The 14,969-nt window shown below is 45.3% G+C and overlaps 1 protein-coding gene across 2 annotated transcripts in view; it reads left to right on the top strand.

The window, feature by feature from the left end:
• The window catches only part of LOC110492626 (laminin subunit beta-2), a 68,334-nt gene that overhangs the window by 51,056 nt on the left and 2,309 nt on the right, over nt 1–14,969 (top strand). Inside the window, exons 20-33 of one of the 2 annotated variants that reach the window (XM_036947619.1) lie at nt 1–216; nt 309–478; nt 827–862; nt 4,733–4,957; nt 5,080–5,297; nt 5,386–5,482; nt 11,860–12,232; nt 12,387–12,571; nt 12,727–12,968; nt 13,077–13,280; nt 13,606–13,750; nt 13,992–14,199; nt 14,475–14,616; nt 14,719–14,895. The exon at nt 1–216 is cut by the window's left edge and continues 16 nt beyond it. In XM_036947619.1, the coding sequence (XP_036803514.1) occupies nt 1–216; nt 309–478; nt 827–862; nt 4,733–4,957; nt 5,080–5,297; nt 5,386–5,482; nt 11,860–12,232; nt 12,387–12,571; nt 12,727–12,968; nt 13,077–13,280; nt 13,606–13,750; nt 13,992–14,199; nt 14,475–14,616; nt 14,719–14,895 (2,638 nt within the window). The remainder of the gene's footprint in view (nt 217–308; nt 479–826; nt 863–4,732; nt 4,958–5,079; nt 5,298–5,385; nt 5,483–11,859; nt 12,233–12,386; nt 12,572–12,726; nt 12,969–13,076; nt 13,281–13,605; nt 13,751–13,991; nt 14,200–14,474; nt 14,617–14,718; nt 14,896–14,969) is intronic. The other variant, XM_036947620.1, reaches the window with a different exon arrangement.

The following is a 14,969-nucleotide window of genomic DNA, read 5'->3' as shown; positions in this document are numbered from 1 at the left end:
AGAAGGTGCGGTCACTCGGTTCTGTGACCAGCTGACTGGGCAGTGCCCATGCAGCCAGGGTGCGTTTGGCCAGCGGTGCGATGGATGCCAGGCAGGACACTGGGGCTTCCCCAACTGTAAGCAGTGCCTGTGTAACGGACATGCTGAGGAGTGCCACCAGAGGACCGGAGCCTGTCTCAACTGCAGGGAAAACACTGGAGGGGACAAATGTGACAGGTGGGTACTCACCATGGGGACAGTGGAGAATCTGGGGATAAGTATTGAAGATACCAGTATTAAATGTAATTGCGCTATTACTGTATTTCAAGGTGTGCCAATGGTTACTACGGCAACCCGGTGCTGGGCACAGGTAACGGTAACCGATGCCAGCCCTGCCCCTGCCCGGATGGCCCAAACAGCGGAAGACACTTCGCTACCTCCTGTCACCAGGACAACCGCAACAGACAGGTGGTCTGCAACTGTAACCAAGGATACACAGGTACAGCTTACACCGCCGTTGAGGTGTCTTCTCTCCCTCTCCTGTTCTTCCTCCTTAGCCAGGGAAGTGGATGATGAGGAACAGTTTGACCATGTCTGCATGAATGAGCAGATGTATCATAGGGCTAATTAATGATGCACTGTGAATGGAGATGATTGGTTGGTTAGTGTGATTTAAACTCAGGAAGAATGTCCGTGGTGTGATATTCCAATTAATTCGCCACGGTGGGTCGTCTGGTGAACCAAATAAAACATCTGTGGACAAATAGTCTCGTAGAAAGTTCCTCCGAACAGAATGAGTGTGGAATGATAACGTGTGTTGTTTCCTCCCTTACCCTACTTGGCACAGGGGGGATGGTTAAGCGCTCCGAGGGTTCCTTCAAGCGTGAGTAATGATGATGGGAAACCACCCTCCCTAATAATAAATTAAGAACTACCCCTGCATGGCTTCAGCACCCCACCTACCTATGGTGCTGTGCCACAGTACACTCCTGCCTCAGAGTAGATTAAATTCCTATAAACTGATCCAGAATCAGTTTTGAACGATTGTATAACACAAGTAACTGTAATTGAGTTGGATGACTTATCCTGAGTCTGGGTCAGCTTCTACAGTATCTCCTGTGTATATCAACTCTTATGTTATACTGGGCACATACAGTCAGTCGGTGCTTGTTACCTCCTGCTGACTCACACAGGCACCAAGCAGCAGGCAGTAACTGAAAACAACAGAATCTCCATGTTGCATTCTGTCTTGTGATTCTCTGCCTTCGTTTACAGACACAAAATACAGGTCTGACACTCATAGCAAGACACGCTGAAACTGTGAGAGTGACACTACGCCAACCTATGTGTTCACTCACACCCACCGTGAGCCTGTGACAAATAGACAAATCAGAACAGCTGCTTTACTCTAAAGCACAATGGAACAAACAAAGTCTCTGCAACCTAACCCTAAGATGTGGAATCAAACTGTGTTCAAGCTCTGTGCTTAATGTAATCTCCAATTGAAAAGAATTTACAGTAGAAATTACACTCAATGTATTGGGCCCTCTGTGTCATCTTGCCTTGTATACATTTATCCTTTCAGTTTCCACAAAATAATAGTATCACAATGTCCATTTATATTTTCTGTCAAGTGAGGAAATCCTATGTCGTATTCAACTCGGGGGTTAGAATACAGCACTTCCCTGCTAGGAGTGACCTCTCTCTCCTTGTTTTGCTGGAAAGACCTCAAAACCAGCAGCTGTAGGTTGTCTGTCAAACCCAAAAGCCAGCCTCCCTTCACCCCAGCATACTCTGCCCCCTGCAGCCAGCAGTTGGACAAACAAAAAAATGTAAAGTATGTCTCCCTTCCTCTGAATCCATCCTTAGAAAAGATGTGCTCTGTGAGAGAAGTACAGTGCCTTGCGAAAGTATTCGGCCCCCTTGAACTTTGCGACCTTTTGCCACATTTCAGGCTTCAAACATAAAGATATAAAACTGTATTTTTTTGTGAAGAATCAACAACAAGTGGGACACATTCATGAAGTGGAACGACATTTATTGGATATTTCAAACTTTTTTAACAAATCAAAAACTGAAAAATTGGGCGTGCAAAATTATTCAGCCCCTTTACTTTCAGTGCAGCAAACTCTCTCCAGAAGTTCAGTGAGGATCTCTGAATGATCCAATGTTGACCTAAATGACTAATGATGATAAATACAATCCACCTGTGTGTAATCAAGTCTCCGTATATAGACTTTTCCTTTTTTTGCACCTGCACTGTGAAAAAGCGCAGAGAGCATCATGAAGAACAAGGAACACACCATGCAGGTCCGAGATACTGTTGTGAAGAAGTTTAAAGCCGGATTTGGATACAAAAAGATTTCCCAAGCTTTAAACATCCCAAGGAGCACGGTGCAAGCGATAATATTGAAATGGAAGGAGTATCAGACCACTGCAAATCTACCAAGACCTGGCCATCCCTCTAAACTTTCAGCTCATACAAGGAGAAGACTGATCAGAGATGCAGCCAAGAGGCCCATGAACACTCTGGTTGAACTGCAGAGATCTACAGCTGAGGTGGGAGACTCTGTCCATAGGACAACAATCAGTCGTATATTGCACAAATCTGGCCTTTATGGAAGAGTGGCAAGAAGAAAGCCATTTCTTAAAGATATCCATAAAAAGTGTTGTTTAAAGTTTGCCACAAGCCACCTGGGAGACACACCAAACATGTGGAAGAAGGTGCTCTGGTCAGATGAAACCAAAATCGAACTTTTTGGCAACAATGCAAAACGTTATGTTTGGCGTAAAAGCAACACAGCTGAACACACCATCCCCACTGTCAAACATGGTGGTGGCAGCATCATGGTTTGGGCCTGCTTTTCTTCAGCAGGGACAGGGAAGATGGTTAAAATTGATGGGAAGATGGATGGAGCCAAATACAGGACCATTCTGGAAGAAAACCTGATGGAGTCTGCAAAAGACCTGAGACTGGGACGGAGATTTGTCTTCCAACAAGACAATGATCCAAAACATAAAGCAAAATCTACAATGGAATGGTTCAAAAATAAACATATCCAGGTGTTAGAATGGCCAAGTCAAAGTCCAGACCTGAATCCAATCGAGAATCTGTGGAAAGAACTGAAAACTGCTGTTCACAAATGCTCTCCATCCAACCTCACTGAGCTCGAGCTGTTTTGCAAGGAGGAATGGGAAAAAATGTCAGTCTCTCGATGTGCAAAACTGATAGAGACATACCCCAAGCGACTTACAGCTGTAATCGCAGCAAAAGGTGGCGCTACGAAGTATTAACTTAAGGGGGCTGAATAATTTTGCACGCCCAATTTTTCAGTTTTTGATTTGTTAAAAAAGTTTGAAATATCGAATAAATGTCGTTCCACTTCATGATTGTGTCCCACTTGTTGTTGATTCTTCACAAAAAATACAGTTTTATATCTTTATGTTTTGAAGCCTGAAATGTGGCAAAAGGTCGCAAAGTTCAAGGGGGCCGGATACTTTCGCAAGGCACTGTAAATCGTTCACGGTGTCTACCAAAATGCTGAAGCACAGGGTTAGAGACCATCTGAAGCGAGACCCGATTGAAGACCAAGACCAGAGCAAATTGAGTCTGAGTCAACACCCAGACCAGAACAATGAGAGTCCAGTTCAAGACCATGACTGTGATTGTTTCAAATCGCCACCACAATAAGAGCTCCTAATGTCCAGTGTTTCTGCGTTCATATGTCAGAAGAACATGTGGATAGTTTAGACATTTTAAAATGGTGAAGAAATGCCGAGGAAAATAGAGACACTCTATGATCACAAACCCAAACAGGTTTCTAATTGATAGAAATACCAAATATGAAACAAATTCCTCAGTCTGCCCTCTCTTGGTGAGCGTGCAACTTTCAAGGGTGCTGAGAATGTTTTGTAGACTGCAGGAAAAAATGTTGTTCCCAAAGCTTCAGCCCACTATTGTAATTACTTCGCTACTGAGGCCTATTTATTGCCTTATCTCCTCACGCCATTTGCACACACTGTATATAGACTTTTCCTTTTGTGTTATTGATTGTACTTTTGTTTACTCCATGTGTTGTTGTTTTTTTGTCGCTTTATCTTGGCCAGGTCACAGTTGTAAATGAGAACTTGTTCTCAACTGGCCTACCTGGTTAAATAAAGGTGTTCTCAACTGGCCTACCTGGTTAAATAAAGGTGTTCTCAACTGGCCTAACCTGGTTAAATAAAGGTGTTCTCAACTAGCCTACCTGGTTAAATAAAGGTGTTCTCAACTGGCCTACCTGGTTAAATAAAGGTGTAATAAAAATGAATACAAATATGTGGTCTCAAGAACGGACTCTACAACACTGCTGAAGCATAATCCACTCTGCAACAGAGCTCCTCACTAATCAATGTTTATCTCCTGGGTAACCAAACTCCCTTTTAACACGAGATGTAATAGCATTGCAAAATGATAAAATATGAAACATTTTCAAGTATCTAACATAAATGTGTTCATCCTGAACTTTATTGATAGTCACTGAGCTGGGTTTCACCACATGTCTCTGTCTGTCTGCTATCACACTATAAGCTTCTCACTTAAGTTCACTGGAAAACTGTTTAGAAATACGTGAAAATACCAAGTCATTTTTCACCCTCAACCATCCAATAAATATCTCAATATCAACATGAGATATTCCACTTTACATCTCTGTCCATCCCAAAAAATCTCCCTCCTTCTCCCTCAATCTTTTTTTCCTTTTTTGGGTCACAGGTTCCCGGTGTGAGGAGTGTGCCCCAGGTTACTACGGCAACCCCTCCCGGCCAGGTGGGCGATGCCAGCCGTGCAGGTGCAGTAACAACATTGACATGTCAGACCTGGATGCGTGTGACCGGAGGACAGGAGAGTGTAAGAAGTGTCTCTACAACACAGAGGGACCGGACTGTGGCGTGTGCAAGAGCGGTTACTATGGAGACGCCTCGCGACGCAACTGCAGAAGTGAGTGACTGTTGAAGCATCCCTTTTTACACACAAAAAACTTGACAACCATGAATTTTTAGACTGTATATGTTGTGCACCCTAGTAAATGTTTAATCTACTTTTTTTTTTTTTTTCTCAAGAGTGCACCTGTAACTTCCTGGGCACAGCGCAAACCCAGTGTACAGCACGGGATGAGTGTGTCTGCCAGCGTGCCACAGGGCAGTGCCTGTGTCTACCCAACACTATCGGCCTGACATGTGACCACTGTGAGCCCAACTACTGGAACCTGGCTAGTGGGCGGGGCTGTGAGGCCTGCGGCTGTGAACCCAACAACGCTGTCAACCCGGCCTGCAACGAGGTGTGGGTGTGGTTCCATTACTAAGGTGCTTCATGGGATAAACCTCTTCTGTGACCTCATGCTCATGTTTGTCCTCTCTGTGCCCCAGTTCACTGGAAAGTGTCAGTGTCGTGACGGATTTGGTGGGAAGATCTGCACAGACTGCCAAGAGAACTACTGGGGCGACCCAAGGATCCAGTGTAGAGGTCAGCATTAGCAGAAGCTCCATGTAACATGTTATTCATGAGAGTGGCATCAAAATATCAGCAGCAGACATATACTAACGATCTCTGACTTCCTCTCTCTCTCTCTTTCTGTCTCTCTCTCGCTCTCTCTCTTTCTGTCTCTCTCTCTCTTTCTGTCTCTGTCTCTCTCTCTCTCTATCTCTCTCCCTCTCTCTTTCTGTCTCTCTCTCTTTCTGTCTCTCTCTCTCCCTCTCTCTTTCTGTCTCTCTCTCTTTCTGTCTCTCACTTTCCCTCTCTCTTTCTGTCTCTCTCTTTCTGTCTCTCTCTCTCCCTCTCTCTTTCTGTCTCTCTCTCTTTCTGTCTCTCTCTCTCCCTCTCTCTTTCTGTCTCTCTCTCTTTCTGTCTCTGTCTCTCTCTCTCTCTCCCTCTCTCTTTCTGTCTCTCTCTCTTTCTGTCTCTCTCTCTCCCTCTCTCTTTCTGTCTCTCTCTCTTTCTGTCTCTGTCTCTCTCTCTCTCCCTCTCTCTTTCTGTCTCTCTCTCTTTCTGTCTCTCTCTCTCCCTCTCTCTTTCTGTCTCTCTCTCTTTCTGTCTCTGTCTCTCTCTCTCTCTTTCTGTCTCTGTCTCTCTCTCTCTCTCTCTCTCGCTCTCTCTCTCTCTCTCTCTCTTTCTGTCTCTGTCTCTCTCTCCCTCTCTCTTTCTGTCTCTATCTCTTTCTGTCTCTGTCTCTCTCTCTCTCGCTCGCTCTCTCCCTCTCTCTTTCTGTCTCTCTCTCTTTCTGTCTCTGTCTCTCTCTCTCTCTCTTTCTGTCTCTGTCTTTCTCTCTCTCTTTCTCTCTCTCTCTCTCTCTCTTTCTGTCTCTCTTTCTCTCTCTCTCTCTCTCTCTTTCTCTTTCTCACTCTCTCTCTCTTGGCATGGGAATCATGTTAACATTGCCAAAGCAAGTGAAGTAGATAATATACAAAAGTGAAATAAACAATAATAATGAACAGTAAACATTACACTCACAGACATTCCAAAAGAATAAAGACATTTCAAATGTCGTATTATGTATATATACAGTGTTGTAACGATGTGCAAATGGTTAAAGTACAAAAGGGTAAATAAATAAGCATAAATATGGGTTGTATTTAAAATGGTGTTTGTTCTTCACTGGTTGCCCTTTTCTTGTGGCAACAGGTCACAAATATTGCTGCTGTGATGCTACACTGTGATATTTCACCCAGTAGATATGGGAGTTTTATCAAAATCAGGTTTGTTTTCTAATTCTTTGTGGATCTGTGTAATCTGAGGGAAATATGTCTCCCTAATATGGTCATACATTGGGCAGGAGGTTAGGAAGTGCAGCTCAATTTTCACCTCATTTTGTGGGCAGTGAGCACATAGCCTGTCTTCTCTTGAGAGCCATGTCTGCCTACGGCGGCCTTTCTCAATAGCAAGGCTATGGTATTCTGCCATTATGTACTCTCTGTTTAGGGCCAAATAGCATTCTAGTCTGCTCAATTCTTTCCAATGTGTCAAGTAATTATCTTTTTGTTTTCTCATGATTTGGTTGGGTCTAATTGTGCTGCTGTCCTGGGGCTCTGTGGGGTGTGTTTGTGTTTGTGAACAGAGACCCAGGACCAGCTTGCTTAGGGGACTCTTCTCCAGGTTCATCTCTCTGTAGGTGATGGCTTTGTAATGGAAGGTTTGGGAATCACTTCCTTTTAGGTGGTTGTAGAATTTAACGGTTCTTTTCTGGATTTTGATAAATAGTGGGAATCGGCCTAATTCTGCTCTACATGCATTATTTGGTGTTCTACGTTGTACACGGAGGATATTTTCTTCGTGCTGTTTGTTTATCATTTTCCACTTTCCCCAGAAGTTCTTCAATTACATTGAGTTGATTTCTGACGTGCTGCTCCTTCTTCTTCCGTAGTGCATTTCTGTATTGTTTTAGTGATTCACCATAGTGAAGGTGTAGACTCGGGTTTTCCGGGTCGCTCTGTTTTTGGTTGGACAGGTTTATCAATTTCTTTCTTAAGTTTTTGCATTCTTCATCAGACCATTTGTCATTGTTGTTCATTTTCTTTGGTTTTCTGTTTGAAATGCTTAGATTTGATAGAGAAGCTGAGAGGACAAATATACTGTTTATATTTTCTACTGCCACGTTTACACCTTTTTTTATTTATTTTTTTTTATTTTACCTTTATTTAACCAGGTAGGCAAGTTGAGAACAAGTTCTCATTTACAATTGCGACCTGGCCAAGATAAAGCAAAGCAGTTCGACAGATACAACAACACAGAGTTACACATGGAGTAAAACAAACATACAGTCAATAATAAAGTATAAACAAGTCTATATACAATGTGAGCAAATGAGGTGAGAAGGGAGGTAAAGGCAAAAAAAGGCCTTGGTGGCAAGGTAAATACAATATAGCAAGTAAAACACTGGAATGGTAGTTTTGCAATGGAAGAATGTGCAAAGTAGAAATAAAAATAATGGGGTGCAAAGGAGCAAAATAAATAAATAAATTAAATACAGTTGGGAAAGAGGTAGTTGATAGGGCTAAATTATATGTGGGCTATGTACAGGTGCAGTAATCTGTGAGCTGCTCTGACAGTTGGTGCTTAAAGCTAGTGAGGGAGATAAGAGTTTCCAGTTTCAGAGATTTTTGTAGTTCGTTCCAGTCATTGGCAGCAGAGAACTGGAAAGAGAGGCGGCCAAAGAAAGAATTGGTTTTGGGGGTGACTAGAGAGATATACCTGCTGGAGCGTGTGCTACAGGTGGGAGATGCTATGGTGACCAGCGAGCTGAGATAAGGGGGGACTTTACCTAGCAGGGTCTTGTAGATGACATGGAGCCAGTGGGTTTGGCGACGAGTATGAAGCGAGGGCCAGCCAACGAGAGCGTACAGGTCGCAATGGTGGGTAGTGTATGGGGCTTTGGTGACAAAACGGATTGCACTGTGATAGACTGCATCCAGTTTGTTGAGTAGGGTATTGGAGGCTATTTTGTAAATTACATCGCCAAAGTCGAGGATTGGTAGGATGGTCAGTTTTACAAGGGTATGTTTGGCAGCATGAGTGAAGGATGCTTTGTTGCGAAATAGGAAGCCAATTCTAGATTTAACTTTGGATTGGAGATGTTTGATATGGGTCTGGAAGGAGAGTTTACAGTCTAACCAGACACCTAAGTATTTGTAGTTGTCCACGTATTCTAAGTCAGAGCCGTCCAGAGTAGTGATGTTGGACAGGCGGGTAGGTGCAGGTAGTGATCGGTTGAAGAGCATGCATTTAGTTTTACTTGTATTTAAGAGCAGTTGGAGGCCACGGAAGGAGAGTTGTATGGCATTGAAGCTTGCCTGGAGGGTTGTTAACACAGTGTCCAAAGAAGGGCCGGAAGTATACAGAATGGTGTCGTCTGCGTAGAGGTGGATCAGAGACTCACCAGCAGCAAGAGCGACCTCATTGATGTATACAGAGAAGAGAGTCGGTCCAAGAATTGAACCCTGTGGCACCCCCATAGAGACTGCCAGAGGTCCGGACAACAGACCCTCAGATTTGACACACTGAACTCTATCAGAGAAGTAGTTGGTGAACCAGGCGAGGCAATCATTTGAGAAACCAAGGCTGTTGAGTCTGCCGATGAGGATGTGGTGATTGACAGAGTCGAAAGCCTTGGCCAGATCAATGAATACGGCTGCACAGTAATGTTTCTTATCGATGGCGGTTAAGATATCGTTTAGGACCTTGAGCGTGGCTGAGGTGCACCCATGACCAGCTCTGAAACCAGATTGCATAGCAGAGAAGGTATGGTGAGATTCAAAATGGTCGGTAATCTGTTTGTTGACTTGGCTTTCGAAGACCTTAGAAAGGCATGGTAGGATAGATATAGGTCTGTAGCAGTTTGGGTCAAGAGTGTCCCCCCCTTTGAAGAGGGGGATGACCGCAGCTGCTTTCCAATCTTTGGGAATCTCAGACGACACGAAAGAGAGGTTGAACAGGCTAGTAATAGGGGTGGCAACAATTTCGGCAGATAATTTTAGAAAGAAAGGGTCCAGATTGTCTAGCCCGGCTGATTTGTAGGGGTCCAGATTTTGCAGCTCTTTCAGAACATCAGCTGAATGGATTTGGGAGAAGGAGAAATGGGGAAGGCTTGGGCGAGTTGCTGTTGGGGGTGCAGTGCTGTTGACAGGGGTAGGAGTAGCCAGGTGGAAAGCATGGCCAGCAGTAGAAAAATGCTTATTGAAATTTTCAATTATGGTGGATTTATCAGTGGTGACAGTGTTTCCTATCTTCAGTGCAGTGGGCAGCTGGGAGGAGGTGTTCTTATTCTCCATGGACTTTACAGTGTCCACCTTCACTATTACAGTGAAACATTTTGTCCAGGAAGTTGTCTGAAAGGGATTGAATTTGTTGTTGTCTAATTGTTTTTTGGTAGGTTTCCAAACTAGATTCCTTCCATCTATAGCATTTCTTAATATTACTCAGTTCCTTTGGCTTTGATGCCTCATGATTGAGTATTGCTCTGTTCAAGTAGACTGCGATTTTGCTGTAATCTGATAGGGGTATCAGTGGGCTGACTGTGAACGCTTGGAGAGACTCTGGGTTGAGGTCAGTGATAAAGTAGTCTACAGTACTACTGCCAAGAGATGAGCTATAGGTGTACCTACCATAGGAGTCCCCTCAAAGTCTACCATTGACTATGTATATACCCAGCGTGCGACAGAGCTGCAGGAGTTGTGACCCGTTTTTGTTGGTAATGTTGTCATAGTTGTGTCTAGGGGGGCATATGGGGGAGGGAATGCTGTCCACTCCAGGTAGGTGTTTGTCCCCCTGCGTGCTGAGGGTGTCAGGTTCTTGTCCAGTTCTGGCATTTAGGTCACCACAGACTAGTACATGTCCCTGGGCCTGGAAATGATTGATTTCCCCCTCCAGGATGGAGAAGCTGTCTTCATTAAAGTATGGGGATTCTAGTGGGGGGATATAGGTAGCACACATGAGGACATTTTTCTCTGTTAAGATCATTTCCTTTTGAATTTCTAGCCACATGAAAAATGTCACTGTTTTGATTAATTTAATGGAGTGAGTTAGGTCTGCTCTATACCAAATTAGCATACCCCCTGAGTCCCTTCCCTGTTTCACACCTGGTAGTTTGGTGGATGGGACTACCAGCTCTCTGTCACCTAGAGTGAAACCAGTGAGTCCATCTCCTCTAAACTATGTTTCTTGTAAGGGTGACAGTCTGAATTTCTGATTTCTTTGGTGAAGTCCAGGTTCCTGCTCTTTAAGCCAAAGGCAGATGACCTCAGGCCTTGGATATTCCAGGATGAGTTAGTGATGGCTTTGTGTTCCATAAAGTGTCCAATGTTAGTTGTGTGGTTTGGCTTCAGGCCAGTAAGTGTGAGCAGAGCCTGCTGAGCTTCTGGTAAATGCCATCGACTTGGGCTAGTGTAAGAGTGGGGGTTGGCCCTGTTTGCCTGCTCACGGCCTGGGCGTATGTGTGACATCCATGTTAAGGCCCTCTTTGCGGGAGTGGGGGGCATTGGGTGGGCAGGAGGGTCATAAGTCTGAGGGCAGGAGGGGGCCTAAATGGGGTGTTGCTTATGTTCCCATTTTTATAATAGTCAGCAAAAAGGTGTGTCTTGATTTTCAAAAAGGAGCTTCATTTTGTACTCTTTTCATGTCTTATTATTCTTTACATTCAAAGGGTACAGTATTTTAATTCCACTGAACAGTGGGAGGGTGCTTCTAAGGCCTCTCCATTTGGTTGGGGCTCTCCTGCCATTGTTGGGCTCGAGCTTTGACGCCTCTCACTTGACACGTCAGTGCTAATTGAAGGTGTATCAAGCTTGGTAGCCTTAATTTAGCATTCAGTCCTCATAAAGTCAAATATATCATTGTAATGTATTTTTTTGCATGTTTTTTTTGGAAATAATGTATAGCTTCAGACTATTACACAGTCAGTTCCAGGTTGGATGGTGTTTTCAGGTCTCTGTTTGTTTTCCAGAGCATTTGCTGTATAGTTTGGGAATAATCATCTTTAGTTGTAAACCTTCCAGGTAATTCCGTAATTACACTCTCTCCATCTCTCTCTCTCTCTCTTTCTCTCTCTCTCTCCATGTCTCTGTCCGTCTCACTCTCTCTTCATCTCTCTCTCCATCTCTCTCTTCATCCGTCTCTCCATCCATCTCTCTCTCATCTCTCTCTTTCTTTATCTCTCTGTCCATCTCTCTCTCTCTTTTCATCTCTCTCTCTTCATCTCTTTGTCTATCACTCTCTCCTTTCATCTCTCTCTCCACCTCTCTCTCTTTCTCCATCTCTCTGTCCATCTCTCTCTCTTTTCATCTCTCTCCATCTCTCTCTTCATCTCTCTCCATCTCTATCTCTCTCTTCATCTCTCTCTACATCTCTCTCAGCCTGTGACTGTGACCCCCGGGGCATAGAGACCTCTCAGTGTGGCCAGAAGACAGGCCACTGCGTGTGTCAACAGGGGGTGTCGGGCGTGCGTTGTGATCAGTGTGCCCGGGGCTTCTCAGGCCAGTTCCCTAACTGCCAGCCCTGCCACCAGTGCTTTGGGGACTGGGACCGGGTGGTACAGAACCTGGCTGTCCGAACCAAGACCCTGTCGGAGCGGGCTGTGGAGATCCAGAACACGGGCCTGACTGGAGCCTATGAGAAGGCCTTCAGAGACCTGGAGGAAAAGCTGGCACGAGCTCAGGGCATCGTCAATGCCCGCAACACCACCACAGAGGCAGTCAGCAGCCTGATGGAGCTCATTGAAGACCTCAGGTACAAGGCATACACATACACACTGACACTATTATACTTTACATAACAATACACATACAAAGGTAGATTCTGTCTGAATATAGATTCACCATGAATACCCCTCTCCTCCAGTTTTGTAGTTTAACTGTAATTTCCTTCTCCCTTTCTCTTGCAGGTCTCAGATAGGGGAGACCACAGATGTACTGAATCATCTGGAGGGAGACCTGACCAGTGTGGGGAACAGTAATGTTGAGGCCAGTAATGAGCTCAGTGTTCTAGAGAGAGAGGCCAAAGAGCTCAACCTGACCTCAGATCAGCTCCACCGCCAACTGGACATCCTGAAGAACTCTAACTTTCTGGGTGAGCAGAGACGTCCTGTCCCTTTTCCACCAGGGGGATTCTGGGATACATAGTGCCTTAATGGCTGGTTTTATCAATGTTTTTTTTGTAGAAATACTTTTGAAACATTAGTTAAATGTGTCTTTCTTAATTTCGGGCCCCTCTTCTTCACCCAGGTGCATATGAAAGCATCCGAAGCTCCTATAATAAGTCCCGTGACGCAGAGCGGCGAGCCAACCAGTCCACCACTACCACGCCCAGCACTGTCAGCCAATCAGCAGACACCCGCCGCAAGACAGAACGCCTCATTTCTGCCAAGAAAGACGACTTCAACCGCAAGAACGCCGCCAACAAGCGAGCCCTGGGGGACCTCAATGCCAAGGCACAAACCCTGGACATGAAGAAGATCAACGAGAAGGTGAAGCAAGCATCAACATAAACAGCTAGATACAAACGGTCAGCGTTCATGGAAAGTTATGAAAATCTACTAATCTGATACATGTTCCACCCCGCCCCCTTTGACCAGGTCTGTGGGGGCCCTGGCGATTCCCCCTGTGTAGAGAGCCATTGCGGAGGGGCGGGTTGCCGTGACGAAGAGGGGAACAGACACTGTGGAGGCCTGAACTGCAACGGTGCCGTAGCGATGGCAGAGAACGCCTTGGAAAAGTCTAAGCATGCAGAGAAAGAGCTGAACATAGCCATGAAGGAGGTAGAGGAGCTCTTCCACAAGGTCTGTTACTCCAAGTGGACATACTCCTTAATAGATAAACACAAACTGTCTTGACAGGAAAGGAAGACTTGCTAAATCTGTTGTGGCATGTCATTAATGCAAACATACCCCTGTATCACCTACAGTATGAGGGTACATTCACATTTTAGTCATTTAGCAGACACTTATTCAGAGCGACTTACAGTTAATGCATTCACTAGGTGAGATAACGACCTATCACAGTCATAGTAGGTAAAACGTTTCTACAATGAAGCAGCTATCAGCAAAGTCGGGGGAATTGATAAGTTATCCCTGGTTCTCTGTATCCCCCTGTTTGGCTTCTCAGGTGGCAGATGCCAAGACCAAGGCGGAGGAGGCAAAGGGTAAAGCCCAGGCAGCTCTGGACAAGGCCACTAACACCAAAAACAAGGTGGAGCGCTCCAACAACGACCTGCGGAACCTCATCAAGCAGATCCGGGACTTCCTCATGCGTGAGTTACTAGGAAACTTACTAGGAGCTACTAGGAAAACATTTTGGGAAAAGTGACAGAGAATTCAGATATTAGAGGAAAAGTGAGTTCAGACCTTGGCCACATTGGGCCATACAAAACAATGCATCTTCACCTCGGGATAGTCATCACGATCAGCGTCATAATCATTAAGTATTAACTTCCAATCTGTGTCAAAAAAAATCTCTTCACTGATCTGAATATCTTTTCTGTCTCCTTGCAGAGGAGGGTGCTGATCCAGACAGCATTGAAACGGTGGCTAACCGTGTCCTGGAGCTGTCCATCCCAGCCTCACCACAGCAGATCAGACACCTGGCAGAGGAGATCAAGGACCGGGTCCGGAGCCTCTCCAACGTAGACGCCATTCTGAAACAGACACAGGACGACGTGCGCAAAGCAGAGCAGCTGCTGCAGGAGGCCAAGAAGGCCAGGTGTGTGTGTGTGTGTGTGCGTGTGTGTGTGTGTGTGTGTGTGTGTGTGTGTGTGTGTGTGTGTGTGTGTGTGTGTGTGTGTGTGTGTGTGTGTGTGTGTGTGTGTGTGTGTGTGTGTGTGTGTGTGTGTGTGGAGGGTTATAGTATGTAGAGGGTTATAGTATGTAGAGGGTTATAGTATGTAGAGGGTTATAGGTTAAAGCATTATCAAGTCAAAGAGAATAGTCCAGCACAGCAAAACGCTCCTGATTCCAACATGTGTTTCCGTTCTGTAGGAATCGGGCAGACGGGGTGAAATCCACAGCAGAGACGGTGAAACGGGCACTTGAGGACGCTAAGACGGCCCAGGCTGCAGCGGAGAAGGCCATACAGCGGGCGAAGGTTGACATTGGTGAAACGGAAGTCCGACTAGCACAGGTACAGTAGGAACTCAACTGAGTGGACGCCATCTGTATTCTGTTTGATGGGGATGAGGAGGATGAAGAGATAATACGTTCCTGATATTTTCTCTGCTCGTAGATCGAGTCTGAGACCTCCAGCAGTGAACATGACCTGAATAATGCCATGGATCGCCTTGGCAACCTGGGTCGGGGGATTGACGGTCTGAAACTCAAACGTGCAAAAAACAGCATGGCAGCAGCTCGAGCTGAGGAGACAGCCACTATGGCACGGGACAAAGCCAATGATGCCAAGCAGGTGTGTGTGTGTGTGTGTGTGTGTGTGTGTGTGGTGTGTGTGTGTGTGTGTGTGTGTGTGTGTGTGTTCATTCG

This window comes from Oncorhynchus mykiss, chromosome 16 (assembly GCF_013265735.2).
Source record: "Oncorhynchus mykiss isolate Arlee chromosome 16, USDA_OmykA_1.1, whole genome shotgun sequence".
NCBI classification, from domain to species: Eukaryota; Metazoa; Chordata; class Actinopteri; order Salmoniformes; family Salmonidae; genus Oncorhynchus; species Oncorhynchus mykiss.
Note: the sequence above shows the minus strand (reverse complement) of the source record. Positions and strands in the feature narration are given on the sequence as shown.